This window comes from Ambystoma mexicanum, chromosome 4p (genome assembly GCF_040938575.1).
Source record: "Ambystoma mexicanum isolate Mex_15411 chromosome 4p, UKY_AmexF1_1, whole genome shotgun sequence".
Classification (NCBI taxonomy): domain Eukaryota; kingdom Metazoa; phylum Chordata; class Amphibia; order Caudata; family Ambystomatidae; genus Ambystoma; species Ambystoma mexicanum.
This window is the reverse complement of record NC_090927.1, coordinates 1,151,306,504-1,151,328,179: the sequence shown is the minus strand read 5'-3', so window position 1 is coordinate 1,151,328,179 and position 21,676 is coordinate 1,151,306,504. Positions and strand designations below refer to the sequence as shown.

Genomic DNA, 21,676 nt, shown 5'->3' with positions numbered 1-21,676 from the left:
ACAGTTCCCATTATTGAAGAAGGTTGGTGGGCGGCCTCAGTATATTCAGTGGTAGCAAATGTACAAAGACAATTTAAGATTCAAGCTACGGTTGTTGACTGCTGGGCCTGGGAAATGGATTCATGAGCTTGAAAGACTGACAGCGGGGATGACATGAGTGGTGGGTGACATGAAGAGTTTACTTTCAGCCACTCTTGGGAAGGTAGCAGACGATGTATGGAAAAGGGCAGGGTATCCCAGAGTAGCTGCACAGAGCACGGCACACAATGGCATGCCATTCAATAACTGCCTAGCGGCTTAATGGCAAGCTCTAAAGGGTGCAATACCCAGACACCTCGGATATAAGCGTGATTATGGCACGCAAAATGCGTGAGGATGAAGACCCACTTCAATATATTCAAGAGATTCAAGAGCGATGGCACCTCGAGACGAGTGAGCCATGGGACAAAACAGTGGGGTAATTGTACCACATATTATGTCAAGGGTTGCCCAAGCAGGTGCAAAAACAGCTTAGGAAGCTAGTGGTGATGGAGGCTAAGCATTGGATAGAATTTTAGCTAACCATAGGGCACTACTGTAGACTGATGCAAGAGAATGCAAGGAAGAAGCATGAGGAAAGAAAACAAGAAGAATCGAAGTTAGTGCAGAATAAATTATCCAAGTAGACAATGGAAGGGGCAATGCTAATGAGTGGGGAGGGAGTTGTTACTCGGCATATGCAGAACAGATCACAAATAGCAGGGGTAGGATTTTCAGGGAGGATGGATATGAATCATTTGTCACAGGGACGAAAAGGTGCACCTCAGGGGAGAGGGTTTGGTTATCAAATGCAACAGAGCACAGAGGGATTTCCTGGGGGACAGCAAATACTGACCGGAGTCCCATATAATGTTGGGTGTGTGGACAAATGGCCCACATATCTTGAGTGTGTAGGAACATGGGTGGGATGCACCAGAATGGGGGAGTGCACCACCAACTCACATATCAGACAGAGCAGACTGACTATTATGCCCAGGATCACAGGCAAGCACAGACATACGCTCCGTGATAGATGTACACACAGGACATGCAACTGCAGCCATATCAGCCCATGACGCATGTATCACAAATACAGGGACACATGCAGCCATCACAAACACCACAGCAGGCACAAGCACTGCAGAATGTCATAACCACGACACACGCAGACTCCATGATGCCGACTCCTATGCGAAAGCTGGGGGGAGCGACTGTTGTAGGGGGCAATCCATTCACCGGGATGAGAATGTCATTATACCCACAAAAGGACAGCCTACAGACACCTGGTGTGTTCAATGCTATCCATCACACCCAATCCAGCTGAGGAACCACCTATAGGGGTGACAATAGATGACAAGACTTTCTCCTTTCTTGTGGATACATGGGCGACTCGGTCCTGTATTAGGGAAGGAAGATACCCAATGTCAGGCATCACCATGAATGCGCAGGAATTCTCTGGGGCTACGGATTTGGTTCCTTTACTGACATACTTCCACTTTCCATGGGAGAACACGACCTGACAATACTGCTGTTATACCCCCCACATACACTGCTGAACATAATGGGTAGAGACATGATGAGCCAACATAACATGACCATTGCATTCACAGACCAGGGGATAGTGTGCTCGACACCAAGAATTCATTACATGAACGCGAGGGTACTCATTCAGGCATATTGCGGGTAGACGGTACAGAGGGGGTACCAGTAGGCACTGAGTTGTTTCAATATGGAGTGGAGGTATTGATAGCGTGGCTCCCAGGGAGACAGGGCAGGCTGTTACCCATACCAAACGAGTGCTTATTTAGACCAGAGATTCCCTTAAATGAACAGGAAGGAAAGGGGATGCCAATAGAACTGGAGACAGTTATAGTGAGAGACGAGACACTAGCATTGCATGAGACTGACAACACAGGATGATCATGGAGAACAGTGATTGCAGTGGGGGAGGGATACAGGTTGGCTGACGTGACAGATGAGGAACTATTTCAGGACAATCAATCAGATCACAAGGTGGTATTTGACATAAGCATTACATACTGGGTGACAATCCATTACAGGGAAGTGCCACAGAGAATGTCTGTGTTGCAAAAAAAAGCACCACCACCATTTCATAAGGAAGACTTGGGGAAATTACCCAGCATCATATGGACCAGTGTTCCCTATGACATGTGTATACTAAAAGGGATGGGGCAGTCAAGATAGAGCTCAAACCAGGGGCTATGTTACCAAGGGTGAGATAGTATCCCCTATCAAAGGAAGCAGACAAAGATATTTATGGGACGATCGCCGCACTAGAGAAGCAAGGCATTCTGGTACGCTCAGAATCGCAGTGTAACACCACAGTGTACCCTGTAAAAAAGGCGATCAGGTGGTTGTGGCATTTTATCAAGGATGGGCGTCCCTTGGACCAAATCGTTGAAGCAGTATTCCCGTTAGTTAATAATCCAGTGGCAATTCTGTGTAGCATCCCGATGGAAGCTACCCACTTCACAGCAATAGTCAGAGTCATAGAACTTGGCCTCCTTTTATATAGAAACCGGAAGTGGAAACACACAAGATTACCACAGGGGTACTGTGAGTCACCTTCTATCTTCAATAGGGCCCTACTGATGGATCTTGGCAACATACAGATGGGGAGCACCGTCATACAGTATGTGGACGACATTTTGATTTGTAGCAAGTCAGAGGCACAGTGTCGAAATGACTCAGAATACTTGTTGACAGTACTGGCAGAAAAGGTTTACAAGGTTGACAAGGCAAAATTACAATATTGCCAGAAGGAAGTGCTATATATCAGCCAACTGATATTGCAGGGAGGGTGAAAAGTGATTCCAGAAAGGGCGGAGGTGATCAGTGAGAGAAATGCAGCAGTTCTTGGGCATCTGCAATTATTGCAGAGCCTTTGTGTTTGACTATAATACATATGTGAGCCTTTGTTAAACGGACACAGGGAGGAACAGAGAGGGGACTTCAAGTGCTATGGACACATGAAATGATTGAAGCTTTCAAGGAGCTGAAAAAAGCAATATGCTAAGCCCCAGTGTTAGGGATCCCAGACCACCATGACGAATTCTATTTGTTCTCACACTCCAATGGAGTATTAATGACTCCGGTACTCATGCAGAAGACTACCTTAAAGCACAAGCCACTGGCCTATTATAGTGGGTGATTAGACCCAGTGATGAGAGGACATAATCCATGCGAACAAGCTCTGGCTGCTGCCATATTCGTGGTAGAAATGTGAACGAGTATTGCGATGGGATGCAGCACCATGCTTTACGTGGAGCATTCTCTCTTTGCAATCCTTGAAAGGCCCAAGAGTACGCTGACCATGCAGAGAGATTCTGGATACGAGGTAATTATCTTGAAACCAGCAATAAAGGTGGTAAGGAGCACGGCTGCAAACCATGTGACATTTCTAACTGAACCAGTGGAGGAGGGAGACTATGATGTATGATGACCTTCCCAAAATGGGGGAGAAGCCACTTGATGGGGGACAAGTGCTTTATATTGACAGGTCTTCACTGATAGACCAGACAACGGGAGATAGACATACGGGGACGAAAGTGGTGATAATAAAGATTGACAAAACAGCCGAAGTAATAGCAGGCGTGAGGTTGCCTTCACATTTTTCAGTGCAAGCAGCAGAATTAGTGGCTCCCATAATGACCATTAGAAGCATACAGGGAACAGGAAGTCAGTGTATTACGACTCCGCCTACGTGGCATCTACAGTACACACTGGGCTGTCACGATGTCAGAGGAGGGGCTTCCAACGTGTTGATGGCACAACATTGCAGCACACACCGCTTTTGGGCAGGCTCATAGACGTGCTGAAACTCCCATCAGCCATAGCAGTCATAAAGGGCCAGACCCACACGAGGGAGAGGACCTTGTCTCCCAGGCAATGACGCTGCAGACATGGAATCAAAGCATGCAGCATATTTCTCTGAATTCACAAACTTTGATACCCCATCAAACACACGTATTTGTGTGCGCAATATGATTCTAAAGAAAGGATATAATACCTTGCCAGCCACGCAAATAATGGAATTTCAGGGAAGGGCAACAATAGAGGAGAAAGAATTATAGGTGAGAAGAGGATGTTCAATATCCCCTGCAGATGCTTTGTGGCGACAGGAGAGCAGAGGCAAGCTAGTGATTCCAACAGCACTATTGCAGATTGTGCTCATGCAATTGCACTATCCTACTCATCTGGGTAACAACGTACTTGCTGCACACATTGGGGAAGAGTGGTTCTGTCCAAATATGCAGAGCATATAGCCGTATTCATGGAAAACCATGTCGCCTGTAAAAAATGTACAGCTGGACATACTTTATGTGTAGTGAGAGGAGCCATATCCTGCCCAATTGGGCCTTTCCAACACCTCCACATAGAATACATAGATATGATATGGGTGTGCCAAGGTTACTGCTACATAATAGTTGTGTGCCTGCTTTTCTGATGGATCGAAGCCAGTCCCTGCTCACATTCTGATGCTTTCAGAGCCGCGAAATTTCTCGTTAGAGAAGTGTTCCCACAATGGGGGGTGTGTGAGGGCCTGCAGTCTGACAATGGACCTAATTTCGTAATTGCAACTTTTCAGCACATCACAACTCGATTGGGGATACAGCACAAATTCTCCTGTGACTATCACACGCAAGCGAACAGAATCTGTGAGCACCTCAATGGCTTGCTCAAAGAAAAGATTGCAAAAATAAAAGCCACCTTAAAAAAGGGATGGCTCCACTGTTTGCCCTTAGCCCTGTTCGCACTGCGCAATCAGCCCGGATCCGACCACCACTTAACACCCCACAAGGTGATTACTAGAGGGTGCATGCGACTCCCCCTGGCTCCTCCCACTAGGGCATTGACAGATTTGCATGCCACCTCTGACGTGTTTGGAAATTAAATGCATGAATATGTTGCTTCTTTGATGGCTAGTGCCTCTTTTATTTCTTGCCGACTGCAGGCAAGTTGGGAGAGGGTGAAGAACAGTGAAGAAGGTAACACCCCAGAAAGGAATGAAGGACTTGTAAAGCCACCACTACTTTACCCTGGGGACACTGTCCTGTTGAGAAACTTCATTCAACCTTGGTATAAACCCAGGTTCAACGGGCCATACATCGTAGAGCAGGCCACAGATCGCGCAGTTAAACTGAGCGGTAAGAAGATCTGGAACTACATTGGAGATGTTAAGCCCTGTCGAGTTGAGACCTCCTCCCACCCAAACAAGACGATTTGATGCAAGAAGAAAACAAGACAAAGAAGAAGAACCACAACCGCGGCTAACCCGTTCCAGGACCAAAGAGTTAGTGAAGCACAATATGCACACCTAGATTAGGCACATTATCTTATTCTTGCAATAGGCATTCATCGAGAAAGTACAGACTGTCCGAGATATATGGGCCCCAATCAACATATGTCCTTTCAAGAGTGTTTCATTAAATGTGTGATACAGTCAGAAACAGAGCGGCTGATTCCTTCACAATAGTTTGTTCACGCTTTTCTGCTTTATGTAGCTCAGACCTATGCACAGCTAACCCGTGGGGATCCATCCATCATTGACCTATCCGTAACTGACCAACTCCGTAGAGTGTGGGAGCAATTGTTCAATGCAGAACTCGCCCAATACTACAGACCTAACTCAATAACCTCATAACTATGCATTTTTTAGGCTTTTTGGGGGAGTTTTACAGACCCTTGAAGCAACGCAAGAAAATGCTCAGTAATAACAAAATGGGAAATGTAATTCAAAAACCTGTAATTATGTTTTGTGCCTTCTGCTGTTTCTATCTCTTTACCCTCCTTGTTGTACGAAGACTGCTATTTTCACATGCAAAAGCTTTAACCCCTACTAACATAACCCCTATGCATGCCATCATGGGAGCCATATCTGGGCAGGCGATAAGCACTGCTAAAGAAGTAAAGAGAGTTAGGTGCAGTGCAGACATAGACTTCGGCCAGGTAAATTTGCATCTAACTGATTTGGCTTGTATTTCAAAAACATGTGGTATAAACACATTGCCAAGGTAGGGAAACAAACCACCAGAGAGAGCTGGCAAGTCTGTTCTCTCATCCCCTATGCCATGAGTGCATCCAGGACATTCATAGCAACTGAAATTCCAAAGGCCAGAGCACAATGCCTCATGCATGTATCACTCTGCACCACAGGAGGATGATTCCAATGGAGATGAGCCAAAATAAGATGGATGTCCAGAATGACGTTCCCTTATAACAATAGTGACATCAAGACTCAAGAAATGATGGATGCTTACTGGAGTACAGACAAGACAATAGAATGTGTCACTGAATGCCCGCAAAAGGGAGAAACAAGGGTAGTGACATGAAAGGAGTTACAGTGACCCAAGACAGGACCCAAGGAGATAGGAGGAATGCCAGGATGCTGGGAACGTCCGCAGATGCTATTATAAGGGTGGAAAACAAAGCAGGGCCACTTGAAGGCATGTTTCCAGAATGATGGTCCATTAAAGGTTGGAGAGAATAAGGGGTATAAGCAGATCTCGGATGTACCAGGCTTGAAGGTCAGAACTGCATTGCTTATTGATCACTACTGGGGCTGCAGGTAGAAAGCATACCTGCAACTGCCACCCAACTGGGGAGGAATATGTTCACTCGTACAGCTGAACACACCAACATTGGTAGTGCCCCGGAACGACATACAAGCAGACGGATTCCCCAAAATGGATGCTTGCCAAAGGAAGAAGAGATCTGTAGGGTTGACCAGAGTGAAAAGAGGGAACTATGCATCATCAAAAAATGGAAGAGGCCCTGGATGGGATACCACCAGAGCAAAATGCCTGCTGCTTTAGCCAGCAGAGGGAATTCCAGCTGTTACTGCAGCACTTCATTAAAGACGTGAAAAGCTTTTCGAATTCCTTGCTTGCAGAATAGTTTTCTGTGACACATATGTCTAGTTCACCTAAACTGACCAATGTGAATGCCCGTTTTGGGGACTGAGCTTGGTTTTGTGACATCACACCTGGATAAAACCGGATGACACACGTTCAGAAGACGAGAACCCTGGAGAATTCATGTTTTTCTAGTTTGATCCCTGTCGCTTATTATATAATAAAGACAGTAAACTTTGCCCCATGTCTGAGTCTTGCGTTCTTGCGGTGGGGAGTTTTTGATGGGCCGGGTGTCTTTCTGCTGGTAATTGGGGTAAGTGCTATAGAGCCCCGGCCACTAAAACAACATTGAAGAGAGACTAAAATGTGCAAAAAGCTACAGGTGCAGAAGGTCTAAAATGCTGAATCCACAGACATTGAAGCGTGACCAGAATGTAAAAGAAGAACACCTTAGAAAAAAGACTAGAATAGCAACTATTTATGGTTTTTATAATAATGATAATAATAATAATAATTTTTCATTTATATTGCACTATCAACCCTCAGGCATCTGAGCGCTGCTTATTATTACCCACAGTGGGTGGTGCTCATTTATCAACCTCGGAAGGATGAAAGGCTGAGTTTGGCCCTTCCGGAATCCGAACCTGTGTCAGCAGGGTCTGCGCGGATGTTAAAGCAAGCGCTCTACTCGGTTTTCATTTAATTTCTTACTTTACATAAACTGCCAATGCTGCAAATGTTATATGACCTGTCCACAACATTCAAACACATTATAAAAGCCCACTGCACTCCCAATGTCCACGATCCCAGTTTAGCCCCAGTTTTTACACTTCCAGGTTGCTCATTCTAGGCATGCTCACAGTTTTCTGGTTCACAATCCCAGTATAATGCATGGCCTGCAACATCTGTATAAAAGCCTGGAAGTAATGTTCTTATTACAGGTTAGTTGTGACATCATAATCGACCTGTAATAAGAAAATGGGCCTCATTACGAGGTAGGAGGTAGCCATGGCGCTATTAGCACCATGGCTACCCCCTTACCGCATTCCGGGTCCGGGTTCCCGAAATAGGGATTTACCGGGTCATTCAACCTTGGAGGACCCGGTAAATCCCCATTCCAGGAACCATTCCCCATTCCCATTCGAGCCCCCATAGGGGGCCCGCAATAGCAATTGCGGTACCGTTATTAGCTCTGAAGTCCCTTAACGGGTCCCTTCCAACCAGGTGTTAAGGAAGGGACCCGCTAAGGGACCTCGGAATAGGGTGGTAAGGGATTACCGGCACCGGTGTCCTTAACAGTGCGGGTAATCCCTTACCACCTACTGCGTAAATGAGGCCCAATGACATCGCAACTACTCTGTAATCAGTTATTACTCTTCAGTTGTGATGTCAAAATGCCTGCTGCTTGAGCCAGCAGAGGGAATTGCAGCACTTAATTAAAGACATGAAAAGCTTTTCAAATTCTTTGCTTGCTGAATAGTTTTCTGTGATACATTACAGCCAGTTATTGTCAAGGAACTGTTTATGGAAGAATGCTTAATGTGTGCACTGCTGGAGTTTAACTCATGTGAGCAATAATCTGCATGTTATTTATTTTAAAGCACAAAATGAACGTTTTTGTGCAATACATTTTTATTAAACTGCTTGAACTACTTTTCAGCAATACATTATGAGCTGCATTTTTGATTTTTAAATTTCAAACAGATTTGATTATATGGATCAGAAAATGGAATATCTCTTATATTATATTAAGCAATAAGCCCTGAGCTGGGGGGCATTACCACATCAGGAAATGCTCCGGGGCCCATAGTTACAGGCCAAAGCGAAACCAGGGCCTTATCTAAAGGCCCCAGACCATTATCTGATGCGGTAAGGCCCGCCCTGTGCCCCTGCCCCCGGCTCAGAGCTTATTGCTATTGGTACCCCAGCACGTTAGACCAGGGTACTAGTAGTGACTTTTTTTACTGAAAAAAGAAAGGTAAAAAACAAATGGCCACATCGGAATGAGAAGAAGGGACTATACATAGTCCCTTCTCCCTTTCCATGGCGGCCATTGAAAAACGAAGAAAAAAGTAAACAAAAACGATGGCCACCATGGAACGGGTAGACGGGACTACACTTGGTCCCTTCTCCCTTTCCATGGTGGCCATTGAAAAAAGAAGAAAAAACTAAACAAAAGGAGGGACACAGCTGCGAGCAGTGCAGCAACAAAGGCTTTGTCGGGCTGGTAATGATCCAGCGAGTGCCAATGAGCTTCTTTGTTACAATATCATAGTCGCTCGCCCGGAACTAATATAAGGTGTAAAATCCCCCTTAGGATATATAAAAAGGATATTGCAAGTCACCTTGGAGGTCCGGGACCTTTATAAAGGAATTTGGCCATCGACCTCTGGTCACAAAACTCACCGGTGACTTGCAATATCATTATAATTTACGTTAGTGGATACATTATCCCATATATAATGACAAAAAATTACATTGCCGGTTTCAGTTATCACCTCGTTGCCAGCTTCTATGTTGCACATCATTTCCGTTTTCCATAATCCCAAACTAGCACATAATCGCCAGTATGCCATTCATTGTCCTTTTACATAAATGCTTAATTAGAACATCATTTCACATTCCTTTATGTCTAATTGGTACAGTATTTGCAGTTTCCTATAGCTCTGATTAGTGCACCATTTTAATTTTCCATAACATCCACTTATCAGCATCTGTAAGGTGTTAATGTAACATCCTTGAAACATTCCATTAAGCACATTTGTCAAATTATTTCACTTTCAATAAAACCACTTACCACATCATTTCCAATTTCTGTAATGCCAGGTTGGCACCTAATTTCCGTTCTCTGCTGTACCCTGCTAGCACAGCATTTTCAGTTTCACTGTACCCAGTTAACACATCATAGATAGTTTAATGCCTGTTCATCGTGCCCTACCTGATCTTTATAATGTCAAATTAGCACGTGCATGATTCCTTTTATCCTAGCTAAATCTTTCCATTATCCCACACCGGACCTTTTTGTTAAATATGTCCCATATTTGATTCTGTTCCTGATTCTGTTAAGCGCTCTGTCATTATACACCTCCTTGAAAAGACGCCCCGAACCCCCAAATCTCACTTTCCTTCAATCACTTGCCTCCTATTCCTAGCCAAACGCATTCAAAATGTTAGACACTCTCAATCGTCTGCTTACCATGGCCTTCATCCACTTCTCCACCCCTACAGTCTGCAGTCTGGCTTCTATTCTGCTGACGCAAGGAAGGCAGCCATTACTTCTGCCACCCTACCCCAAAACTTCTTATTCTCTAAGCACTCCTGTCTACTCATGCTTCTGGATCTCTCCATGGCTTTCAACGCAGTGGATCACCCTATTCCTCTTGGCCATCGTTCCCCAGTTTCTCTTTTGGGTACTGCGCGTTCCACTTTTTCACCTACCTGGCCAACCTTTGCAATTTAATATCAGGGGGTAATACCTTTTCCTTCTCTCTGGTGTTCCTTTTCGCTCGGTCCTTGGACCCCTTCTCTTTTGTATCTCTACTCCTAAGGTCTAAACATTCTATCTTAACAAAAATCAATTATTCCATCCTTTACTTTCAGACTTTCTTCACCTTTCCCACTAGGCCTCTGCACCCTGTGCCTCGTTTGTGTGGTAACCTATTTTATTTCTACATTTTCTCATAGGAAAAGGTTGGGCTTGATGAAAATGTGTAATATGGGGCCACTTTGAACATTATTTCCAGGTCCTCTTTTGGTTCCACTCACTGTGGGCCTCATTACAGGTTTTGAGGTAGCCATGGTGCTATTAGCCTCCAAAATCGTGTCCGAGTCTGGGTTCCTTGAATGAGGAACTACCGGGTCATTCTAACCTTGGAGGGCCCGGTAATTCCTCATTCAAAAAACCCATCCCCATTCCCATTTGAGCCCCCATAGTGCTCAATGGGAATGGGGATGGAGCTAATAACGGGCCTGTTAATAACGGGCCCGTTATTAGCTCCTTGGTCCCCTTGCGGGACAGGCAAAGGACGTCTGGTCTGACCAGACGTTATGAGCGGGTCCCGCAAGGGAACCTCGTAATAGGGCGGAATGGGTTTACCGGCACCATCACCATTACCGGTGCCGGCAAACCCATTCCGCCCACCTCGTAATGAGACCCACTGTCTGATTCCTTTTCATGTACCTAAAAAGCATCTTTACATACACATCTGGGCCAACTCTCTTGAGTCTCCAGGCTTATTCTCTCGTCCGCTTCTTTGGCTTCCTCTCCTATCACCAATACTTATTTTTGTTCATCGTTTACCTCTTATCCTCCAAGCCGTGGCTTCTTATAGCTCCTGCTGGACTGGACTCGTTTTGTTCCGCCAATCCCCTATGTTCCCTTCACCTCTGTTTTTAAGTATGCATTACCCAAATGTACTAATACCAGTTAGATGCCTGTCCTGTCCCCACCGTCTCTCGTCCCCCCTCCTCCCGAGCATGGTCGCTAATGATCACTGCATGCACTTGCACTAGGAGAAATGTCATCAGGCCTAGTATTCTAGTATATCTGTGTTGATCATTCGGAATCTTCAAGGCCTAAGAATGATTACTTTATTCCCTTGTTCCATTTCCGCCTTGAAGCGCTTTGAAGCACTTCATCTGTGTATAAACAATAAATTAATAAATGTATTTTTACTTAAAATAACACTTCAGTTCTGAGATACTCATGCTCTATTTCGACCTGCTACTACTATATATCCCATCCCGAAAAATCACTCTCCGGAGGGTAGCTCAACGGCAACGTGCTCGCCTTGGAAACAAAACAACACAGAGCAACACAGGTTCGATCCCCAGCTCCGCGCTTAGAAACTGCTGGGTATTAAGCACGTTATCAATAACCTATCATATTATACCATATGGTCAGCAACCCTTTGTTGCAAATTCCCCTAATCGGAAACTGTAACTCTTTTTTAATGCAGAGACTGATGATTTTTTTTTATACCTTTCACTTTCTTTTTTACCAGCTGTCCTTTTGAAGTTATTTGGCAAGGGAATTATTTTTATTTTCAGATTCTTTTTTGTCTGTCAAATATAAGTAGTGCCGTACATGATAAGAATAAATATAAAAGAGCTAAAAAAATCTTTTTTTGAAAAATTGTGAATTGTGAAGAAAAAACATCTTTGAGTATAAAAGGGTATGCAAAAGTGTACACATGCTAGTAAGATCAGTAACATCAGCAACATCTGCATTTGAGCCTCTCACAGCATAAGCAGAAACATATCGGAATGAAAACTAAGAGTTTGCGCCAAGCGGGCCTCTGGAGTGAAACCCTAAAGACAGGAAAGCGAGCCCGGAGTCCCCTGAACCCACGTTAAGGCCCTAAACATGCACCAAAATACCAAGAAGCGTTAAAGGAAGGGGACGACACATGTTAACGAGCATTGATTTTCATCTTAGCCCATGATCACCCTGTTTTTTCCGTGCAGTAGGTCAGCATGGGGCCCCACCTATAACTGATAGGCCACAACCCTTCCACCCTGACAAGACCACACTGGACACTCAGGATATTGGCAGCGGGACAAATGCCCATCAGCCACTGCCAAATGCCAGTATAATGACTATCACTACTACCACTGGCTTGACAGAAGAGCCTGACAGACAATTGCCGGGTCTCCCGCAACCACTCGATAACAATGGCTGTCTGTTTGTCTTGCATAGATGTCAGAGACGTAATTCAATGGGATTCCCTGAAGATCGTTATGCCAATGAACTACGGACAAATTTGTCCAGTAGTTTGAATCCTGAAGTGCGGGTAATCAGCCCCTAACGATGACGATGAAGTTTTGGGAATTCTGCAGGGCAGCAACCATATTACGGGGACAATGCCTACAATATCCCTACTTGACAACGTCTATTCGAAAACTGAGGCATTATTTGCTCTTTGTACAGAAATGGCCACGGAACAGCACAACCTGAAAAGTATAACCGCAAAAATGGTGGACATCATTTTGGTTAATTCAGCCAATCCTATGGCTCAGCCATCAGACGAAGACCAATGAGAACATTCTCAAAAGGTGTCAATTCACACTTACTAAGTGAAGGTGGAGCACCACTAAGTACACCAACTCCTTTTTGTTCAAAGATTGTAAACATTGCTGGAAGTAATGAAAACGATGCCTTGGAAGCAGTGTGCAATGAAATCTCAATGATGAATTGCACCCCTCCTGCGTCGATGCCTGCAAAAACACGACACGGGACTGGTGTTGATGATGCCGAAGGACAAAAACAAGTCTCTTTTCAGAGCAAATCTATTGGACTATATCCATCTAGCCGGCCAACAAGTTGAGCGCCCTACAATAAACAAACATTTTTACTAGAGCCCAGGGCGATGGCTCTAGGCATAAAGTCATACTTCGCAGGCCCCTGGACAAATGGATGTATCCAACGGCAAAGTCCCCCACAGCTAAAACCATGGTTATCCCTAAGATGCGTTCCATGTGAGTTTCGGGGGAGCTCAAGTGATAGCGCAGCGGCACCAGCCTGCTTGACATGACAGAGGAATGTTCCTCCCCTCTGGTCAAATCTTCCACCCCTAACTTTATTTCGGGACTCCACAATTGGTGACTACAGCAAGAGGGCGGTTTTTGGGAACCTTTTCAGGTTCGAGGGAATTTGGCCAAACGCTGAGAGACCGTTTTTGAACAGATCCAGTTTGTTAGATCTCTGGAAACAGATCCCAGAAACAGATCCACCGCAGATCTTCTGCGAGTTGTACTCCCGAATTGGTTTAGTGCTATGAACTGGGCTCTGATTGAATGTGTCCCTCCTGTTGTACCCTCTCTACTGTTCTTGCATAGGGATCTATTGTTTACTTGGGGCTTCCAATTGACTGTCTGTGTCCAGCAATCAGCAGGGCCCCACGACTCAGGTAACCCCGGTGACCGTCTGCCTATCCCAGCTTGTAATCATGGCGCTGGCCATGCGCCCATCAGGGAAAATCGTGCTGTGTGGGGGCCCCAAGGCTCTGCCTGGTGCCACTAGGCCTTATTGTTGCCCAGGGGGTAAGGGAAGAGCACCCCATGAGATATGGAAGTTGACAGTATGTAAAGACAACTTGTACTTCTCCTCCCGGGGGTGTGACAAATGGCCCGAATTTTGTTAAATTACCCCCAATCCCTTTGGTGGATCAGCCAGACCTTAAACGTGTGTTGTCATGGAACATATGGTTGATTCAGAATGGTTAGATCTGGTGTAATCTCACGATTTGATAGCCATGCAGGAGACATGTTCGCTTCTTTCCATATCCCAGCGGAAAAGGGGAAGACAGGGCACCTGAATAGCGGCCTACTTTGATGGGTAAAGGTGGGTCTATTCTCGTCAATCGGCATGTGTCCCATTGTCTCGGATGATTTATTGGAGCTCCAAATGTGTTGCCGTGACGGATCATGGCTCCTGTGTATCAATGTTTACAACCGCCAAAGTACCTCAGCCAATAACTCCCTATTGCTGTTATTAGAGGACAGAATCATCGGGTGGAGGGAAAGTCACCCTGGTCCATCAGAAATTATCATCTGTGGGGATTTTAACATTCAATTTGAACCACTGGTCGTTATGGCAGGCCTCCAGGAAGACGAGGACCTGAGATGGCGTGTGGGAGGCTTGGTGGCGGACTATCCCAGGAGGTTGCACAGATTTGCATGACACGCAGCAAGCCTGTTTATGACGCTGGGACTAAGTGCATGCTACAGACATTTCCAAAGTGATCAGCCAGCAAGCAAGACCTATGACATGTACGCAAATTCCAGTTTGATAGACAATATTCTGGTAATCGTGGAAGCCTCGGTTCATCTGTGTGATTTTAGGGTGCTGAAGAGGCCAGAGAGCTACCACAATCCGATGATCATAGCCATGGCCAAAGGGTCATTCTTTGGTGTCAAAGGGGAGGACCCCAGGTCTGAGTCAACTCCAGGAGGCAAAGTAAGGTGTCTCGTAAAGTGTCACACATCGAACCTTGAATTGAAAATCCCAGGGTTGTATGCATCAATCCTGCCTCTGCTGGAGTCCTTTTACCTTATGAAGGGATCCAATATGGACTGCTTGTTGCCAGTGTATCAAAGTATTGTCTTTGGCAGTGGTCTGAGCAAAGCCAAGACTACCACGAACAGCAGGGGGAAGAGTAGCACACCCTAGTATAATGGGGCTTGTTGAGCCGCCAAAAGGGTCCTTATCGAGTCTGCCAGGCGCTCTAGAGCCCAGGGCATGAGGGCCCTTGTGGTTGCAAGAGGACAGTACCGCAAATTACTTAAGGGGAAAAGGAGGAATACTCTGCGCAACTTTGGGATAACCTTCTCCAAACAGCAAAATCCGGAGATGCCAAAGGTTTCTGGCCTCATGTTAACACAGGAAATAGTAGGGTGGTCTTCCCAGCACAGGATACCATCTCTGATGTCGCTTGGGTCTCGCACTTTGTATCCCTGTATAGAAGGGACAGTGCCTCTAAAGGCTTCAGCCAGGTGCCTGCTGCCCTCTGTATGACAGATGAAAAGGCTGCCCCTCCATTGGTGCTATCGTTACAGGACATTGAGAGGGCGTTAACGGCCCAGAAGCCGGCGAAAGTTCCTGGCCCGGATTTAGTTCCTATTGATTGGTTTAGACTGGAGCCTACCATATGAATTCCATGTCTGCTTACGTTTGTTAATGCTTTGTTGGTCGCTAACAGGGTTTCCTATTCTTGGACCCAGGCAATCCTTGTCCACATATTTTAAAAGGGTGAAGGGGGTGCCTGGCTAATTGTCGCCAATTCCCTCCTTGATGCAGGGGAGAAGTTGTTTGCAAAGACAGTGCTGGGTCATATGGAGGCCTGGTGCCAGGAGGTGGGGGGGCGTTCATCATATCCAGGCTGGCTTCCAAAGTGGTGTCAGCATGGTTGATCCGGTACTGCGGCTTTCGTTGACATTGCAAAAGTATACAGTGTTAAAATCTATGAAAATCTATGCGGTCTTCATAGATCTGAAAACTGCCTTTGACAGTGTACCGAGGGCAGGTCTGTGGGCCGCCCTGTCCAATTTAGGTCTGCCATTGGATATATTGGGTGCAATACAGTTACTGTAATGCAAGTTACATGTGATTTCATCGAATCCAAAATAAATAACCCAATACAACTAATACCAAAATAACGAATTCCAAAATAACGAATTCCAAAATAAATTCCTTTTTCGTTGTTTTTGAGGGGGTTGCCCCCCAAAGCCACACTTTTTTTCTGTTGCTAGTACTTTTCTCCCACCCCCAAAACCACTATTCCCAATCCCAACCCCTTTTTTAGTTTTTTTCCAAATTCATTATTTTGGAATTAGTTATTTTGGATTTGTTGTAATTGGATTAGTTATTTTGTGATTCGTTTTAATCAATGGTTGCACACTCAGCCAGTCTAGCTCCCTATTTGGCCAGGAAATTAACCCCAGGATTTGAATGCTACTCGGATTTTATGCCACCTAAACTACCAAAGACCCTATACAGGAAGCTGCTCATCAGCGTCCTGCCCTTGGCATCTCTCAAGCATTCTTGGAATGCGTCTTATTTGGCTATTCGTCCATTTTGCCGCAGTGCGGTCATAAGCATTGAGCATTTTGTTCTTTTCTGTCCAGCATATAAAAATGCTAGGAAGAAATATCTGTTACCCCTGGTTATGTTCTCAAGCTCTCATAGGGCATCCCTGGTACTGTGCTTCTGTCTGTCTGGCAATCCAATCGTGTTTTCTGGCATGGGGCATTTTCAGTTGCTGCCATGGGAGACGCGACTTTAGCATATGGCTGCTGGAGGGCACGTTTTATGAGCTGTATTTAAATGTACAATTGTATCTGATCTTTTAATGTGCCCTGTTTTATTCCTTGTTTTTATTTCCATGGTCTTATTGTATCAATGCATTTTACTGTTTTTCTGTGTATTTGACTTTTATGACCTATTACTGGCCGAAATAAAGTATTGATTGATTGATAAGAATACATACAAAAGAGCTAAAAATATATATTTTTTTTAAATTGTGAAGAAAAAATATCTCTCAATTATGTGCAAAACATTTACAGTTAAAACACCTTTACGTATATATTACATGGATAGTTTACCTTCCTTGCTCTTCCAGCACTACTCTGATAGTCACTTCTTGTCACTAGCATTCGTAAGATGGCAGCTGAGATACGTCAACCCCTCTTTGACATGTGTGGCTTTCAGTCAACTATCCTTGTGGGGACCAATCATCAACTACATTTGGGGCCTCATTAGGACCCTGGCGGTAGCCGTGCCCTTATTAAGGGCACGGCTGCCGCCGGTAATTATTTTTTTCCGGGGCCCAGAAAAGGGCAATAACCGGGTCATGCCGACCATGGCGGACCGTGTAATTGCCCTTTTTTGGGCTCCGGAAAAAACTATTCCCCATTCCCATTTGAGCCCAATAGGGCTCAATGGGAATGGGGAGGATGCTAACAACGGGCCCGTTAATGACGGGCCCGTTGTTAGCATCCTGGACTGCTAGCGGGACCCGCTAAGGATGCCTGGTCTGACCAGGCGTTCATTAGCGGGTCCCGCAGCAGTGCTCATAATAGGGCAGCCCGTAATGAACGGTGCCGGTCCCGTACCGGCCCCATTCATTACGTGGCCGCCTGCCTCCTAATGAGGCCCTTAGACTCTTGGCCTGATATTATGCACCTCACAAACTTGCTGGAAGATAGCAGATTTGTTGTTTTTTGCTGTTAGTATGGGCTTGCGGGTCGGTTAAAACACCCAACTTCAGATAGACATTGGCATGCAGTATAGTAAACAAATGTCCCTCAAACAGTAGAGTCTCCTATTTCCTCAAACACTTGCCTTTTTGTTTGGAAGAGTTGATGTCTGCTGTTAGTATGGTCCTGCAGGTCGATTAAAACACCCAAGTTCAGATAGATATTGGCATTTAGTATTATAGTAAACAAATGTCCCTCAACACAGACATGGACTAGAGTCTTCTCTTTCCTCAAACACTGCCTTTTTGTTGGGAAGAGTTGGTGTCTGCTGTTAGTATGGGCCTGTGGGTCAATTAAAACACCCAAGTTCAGATAGACATTGGCATGCAGTATAGTAAACAAATGTCCCTCAACACAGGCATGGAGTAGAGTCTCCTCTTTCCTCAAACACTTACCTTTTTGTTTGGAAGAGTTGATGTCTGCTGTTAGTATGGTCCTGCGGGTCGATTAAAACACCCAAGTTCAGATAGACATTGCCATTTAGTATTATAGTAAACAAATGTCCCTCAACACAGACATGGACTAGAGTCTCCTCTTTACTCAAACACTGCCATTTTTATAGGGAAGAGTTGGTGTCTGCTGTTAGTACGGGCCTGCGGGTCAATTATAACACCCAAGTTCAAATAGACATTGGCATGCAGTATAGTAAACAAATGTCCCTCAACACAGACATGGAGTAGAGTCCCCTCTTTCCTCAACCACTTGCCTTTTTGTTGGGAAGAGTTCTGCGCTAACCATCTCCCTGAATTGCATCGCAGTCTGTAACCCAGGCAGAAACCTAAGATCTTTTCCAAGCCTTTCCGCAGGTCTAGTGATTGTATTGTCTTTGTATAACCAATGTCGCTCTGTTTTCTATATGGAGCTTTTGACTGCTTACTGCAGCAAATAGACACATTTCTCCCGGGGTTTGTGAAATATGACTGTTCAGCGTACAAATGAAGTCAGGACTAGGCTCCAGAGGTGTACCTTTTTCTTAATTTATTATACATTGGGTCCAGGGTAGTAACATACACTGTGGCGTGTTACTTAATGTGGCCTAACGCGCCGCTGAACTGACCAGGAGCCAGCACAGCGACACAGTAGGAAGTAAGGAAGGTAAGGAAGGTATGCAGTGAAGAGGCACATGGAATCGATGGTACAAGTGATTCATTTGTAGAAAAACCTCCATTAAAGCAATCTTACAAAACAGTAAAGATCACTACCTCCTCTTGAGTGCCGTTGTAGGTTGCACTTAAGTTCATACTAAACTACAGGTATGATTCCTTTCAGAATACCTGTCTATGATTTCACAGGACGGTCTCCATTTCTGTTCCTGTTCAGTTGCAATACAGGCAGGCTACTTCCAAACTTGCGAAAAAATCGGCACCCGCGAATGGCCAATTACCGGGGTATTACGGCCCGCCGGACCCGGTAATTGCGCTTTTGCGGGTGCCAGAATCGGGTAATCGCCATTCCCATTTGAGTCCAATAGGGCTCAATGGGAATGGGGATGCCTGTAGCACCGGCACCAATCCTTACGGTGCCTGTGCTACAGGCTTGCTGTGTTCGCGGGTCCCTTCCATTCAGACCTGGCGGCATGAAAGGCACCCGCGAGCACAACTCAGAGTTTGCCTGTCCGGATACAACAGTACCGGCAAGTTTACTGGTACCGTTGTATCCAGACCGGCAAACTCGTAATGAGGCCCAATATATTCTTTGCCATTATTATGCGTTTTATTAACATTACTTGGTTCATTTCCCCGAAAATACATATTTCGCAGAAGTGGTTCTAGTGACCTTATAAACTAGCAATAGGCCTGCCCCGCTCAACCATGGCTTGTTTACCTTAAGGTCAGCATTCATTTACGGGTGGGCGTACTGGGAAAGGTTTTGCGGCCAACACTATGGCCCTCATTACAAGTCAGGCGGTGGACCATGGTGCTATTAGCACCATGGTCCATGCCGGATTCCGCCATGGTGGATGGCGGAATTACCGCCCCATTCCAAGGTGAGTGGGGCGGTAATTCCCCATTCACCATTTGCCCTTCCCCATTCCCATTTTTGCCCCATAGGGCATAATGGGGATGGGGAAGGCGCTAATTACGGCACCGTAAATTACGGTACCGTAATTAGCACCAAGGTCGCTTAGCGCCTTGGACTTTAACGCCTGCAAAAAGCAGGCGTTAAAGTGTGAATCAGGCGTTAAGGGTTAACGGCACCGACGGCGCCGTTAAACCCTTAACGCCTGACTTGTAATGAGGGCCTATGTCATAATATACACATTGTTTGGGCTGTCCAAGCCACACAAGGGATCCCTGGGAGTGGAGGGGGGCATATGAGTCTCCTTCTCCCCCGTGGAATTTGGGAGAACAGAGCAGCCCAGGATCGTGGTGACCAGGGATTTGCGGGCCAGGTTTCGTTGTGTACAATTTAGGGGAGTGGGATGAGCCAGCATTAAACTCTGTATTACTTTGATGTTTGGGTGGTAATCACCCCCCCAGCCAAGTTTCCCAGTTCCATGCGTGACACCTCGAGCCAGTCCTGATTCTTGCTTCCAATTGCAGGCTGGAACTTGTAGTTTCATGTTTCCCATTGCAAGGCTGGGCCTACAAGTCCCAGCACGCAGTGCGCAATAAAGCACAGGACTGGCTCAAAGATTCTGCCTGGAACTGGGAAACTTGGCAACTATGAGGTTAACGTGATTTGTAAGCTTCTGTCCTGCCACATTAAAGCAACCTTTTCCGGGCAAGCAACGTGTTGTGGAGCTTGCCGGCCCTCTCCCGATCTTACATAATACGATTCTTATTACGGCCCTTTGTTCCGTGATCTAACAGTGCTTTAAAGCTGTGCTCAGTAGCTTTACCTGGATGTTCTACTGAGCCAGAACGTTCTATGTTAATGGAAGGCGGCGTAGCCATCCGCGCAGACCTGTTATAATATTATATGTGTAAATGTGTACGGCAAAGCTGGCAGAACAAAACAGTACTATGCGCTTCTCACCCACGTCTGCCCTGCTCGAGGGAAGTCCGCTTGCATGAGAAGTAGCTGGTTATTTCTCCACGCACTTTCACAGCAAATGTGCTTTCATGGTCTGTTACTGCACAAAACACGGCCCGCCTGTCGCCCCGGACTCACTGTCATTGTTTGTCTTTTCTTCGCAGCATATGCTATCTAAGGTGGGAATGTGGAATTTCGACATCTTCCTGTTTGATCGCTTGACAAATGGTAAGAAGCGCGACATTTGTCATTTTTCGGTCTGTGTGTCTAAGGAGTGTTTTTGCATAAGTTAACATCTATGGGTGGGCATGCAGCCTACACTATTGGGTAAGAGCCTGCTCGTTTGTTTAAAAAAATATAGTTACTGTTTTAGTGGGAAGAAGAGAATCTTATCCAGTGGATTGACCAGTACGGTTTACCAATATTGCTCCCCTGCAGTAGGTAATTCATCCACTCTCTTCCCTTGTTAGCTGTGTAGCACCAGGTGTTTTTCAGTAACCATTTCTCAAAGAGACCACCTTCATCGTCATTTCATATAATGCGCACGTGGTGAGACGGCACCTGCTATCCTTGCATGACCTTGGCACTCTCTGTGCACTTTTCTGCACTAGTGGTGAACAAAAAAAAGTACTGGGCGGTTCTGGGTTCACTAGGGTGACCAGATTTCCAAAACGAAAAACCGGGACGACGACCAACAACATAAAAGAGCGACTAGCCCATCCCAGCCCACCAATTACCGCCCCTCCCCCAACACGCCCCCACAACCACCACCCAACCATATTTCCAGCACTTCTCCTTTCTGTAAACTGTCTATGATCTAATCTGTGCAGTTTTGTCTGTGAATCCTGGCATGTTCATTCAAAACAAGCGTTAACTCTGATTTATATTACATGGCTTGACGTACAATGATTTCCAGATCAGTCTCTGTGGCACAGTCAGGAAGGGTTGTGACCTGTACCTGAAAGGTTAGGGGTTCAAGGCAAACCTCCAACTGCAAATTTCTGTAAGTGTTGTGAAAAATAATTACGATTTTAATTAATGTAGCCACCCAG

At 45.6% G+C, this 21,676-nt stretch overlaps 1 protein-coding gene and 1 non-coding gene across 6 annotated transcripts in view; both read left to right on the top strand.

Annotated features, from left to right (window-relative positions):
- PDE7B (phosphodiesterase 7B) overlaps window positions 1-21,676 on the top strand; it is a 1,355,672-nt gene that overhangs the window by 1,203,260 nt on the left and 130,736 nt on the right. For all 5 annotated transcript variants that reach the window (XM_069606749.1, XM_069606752.1, XM_069606748.1 and 2 more), the window contains one exon: window positions 20,789-20,852. In XM_069606749.1, coding sequence (XP_069462850.1) covers window positions 20,789-20,852 — 64 coding nt within the window. The remainder of the gene's footprint in view (window positions 1-20,788; window positions 20,853-21,676) is intronic.
- Window positions 10,732-10,858, top strand: LOC138460474 (small nucleolar RNA SNORA49). Its single transcript, XR_011263173.1, has one exon. It is a non-coding gene; the product is annotated as a small nucleolar RNA SNORA49 (small nucleolar RNA).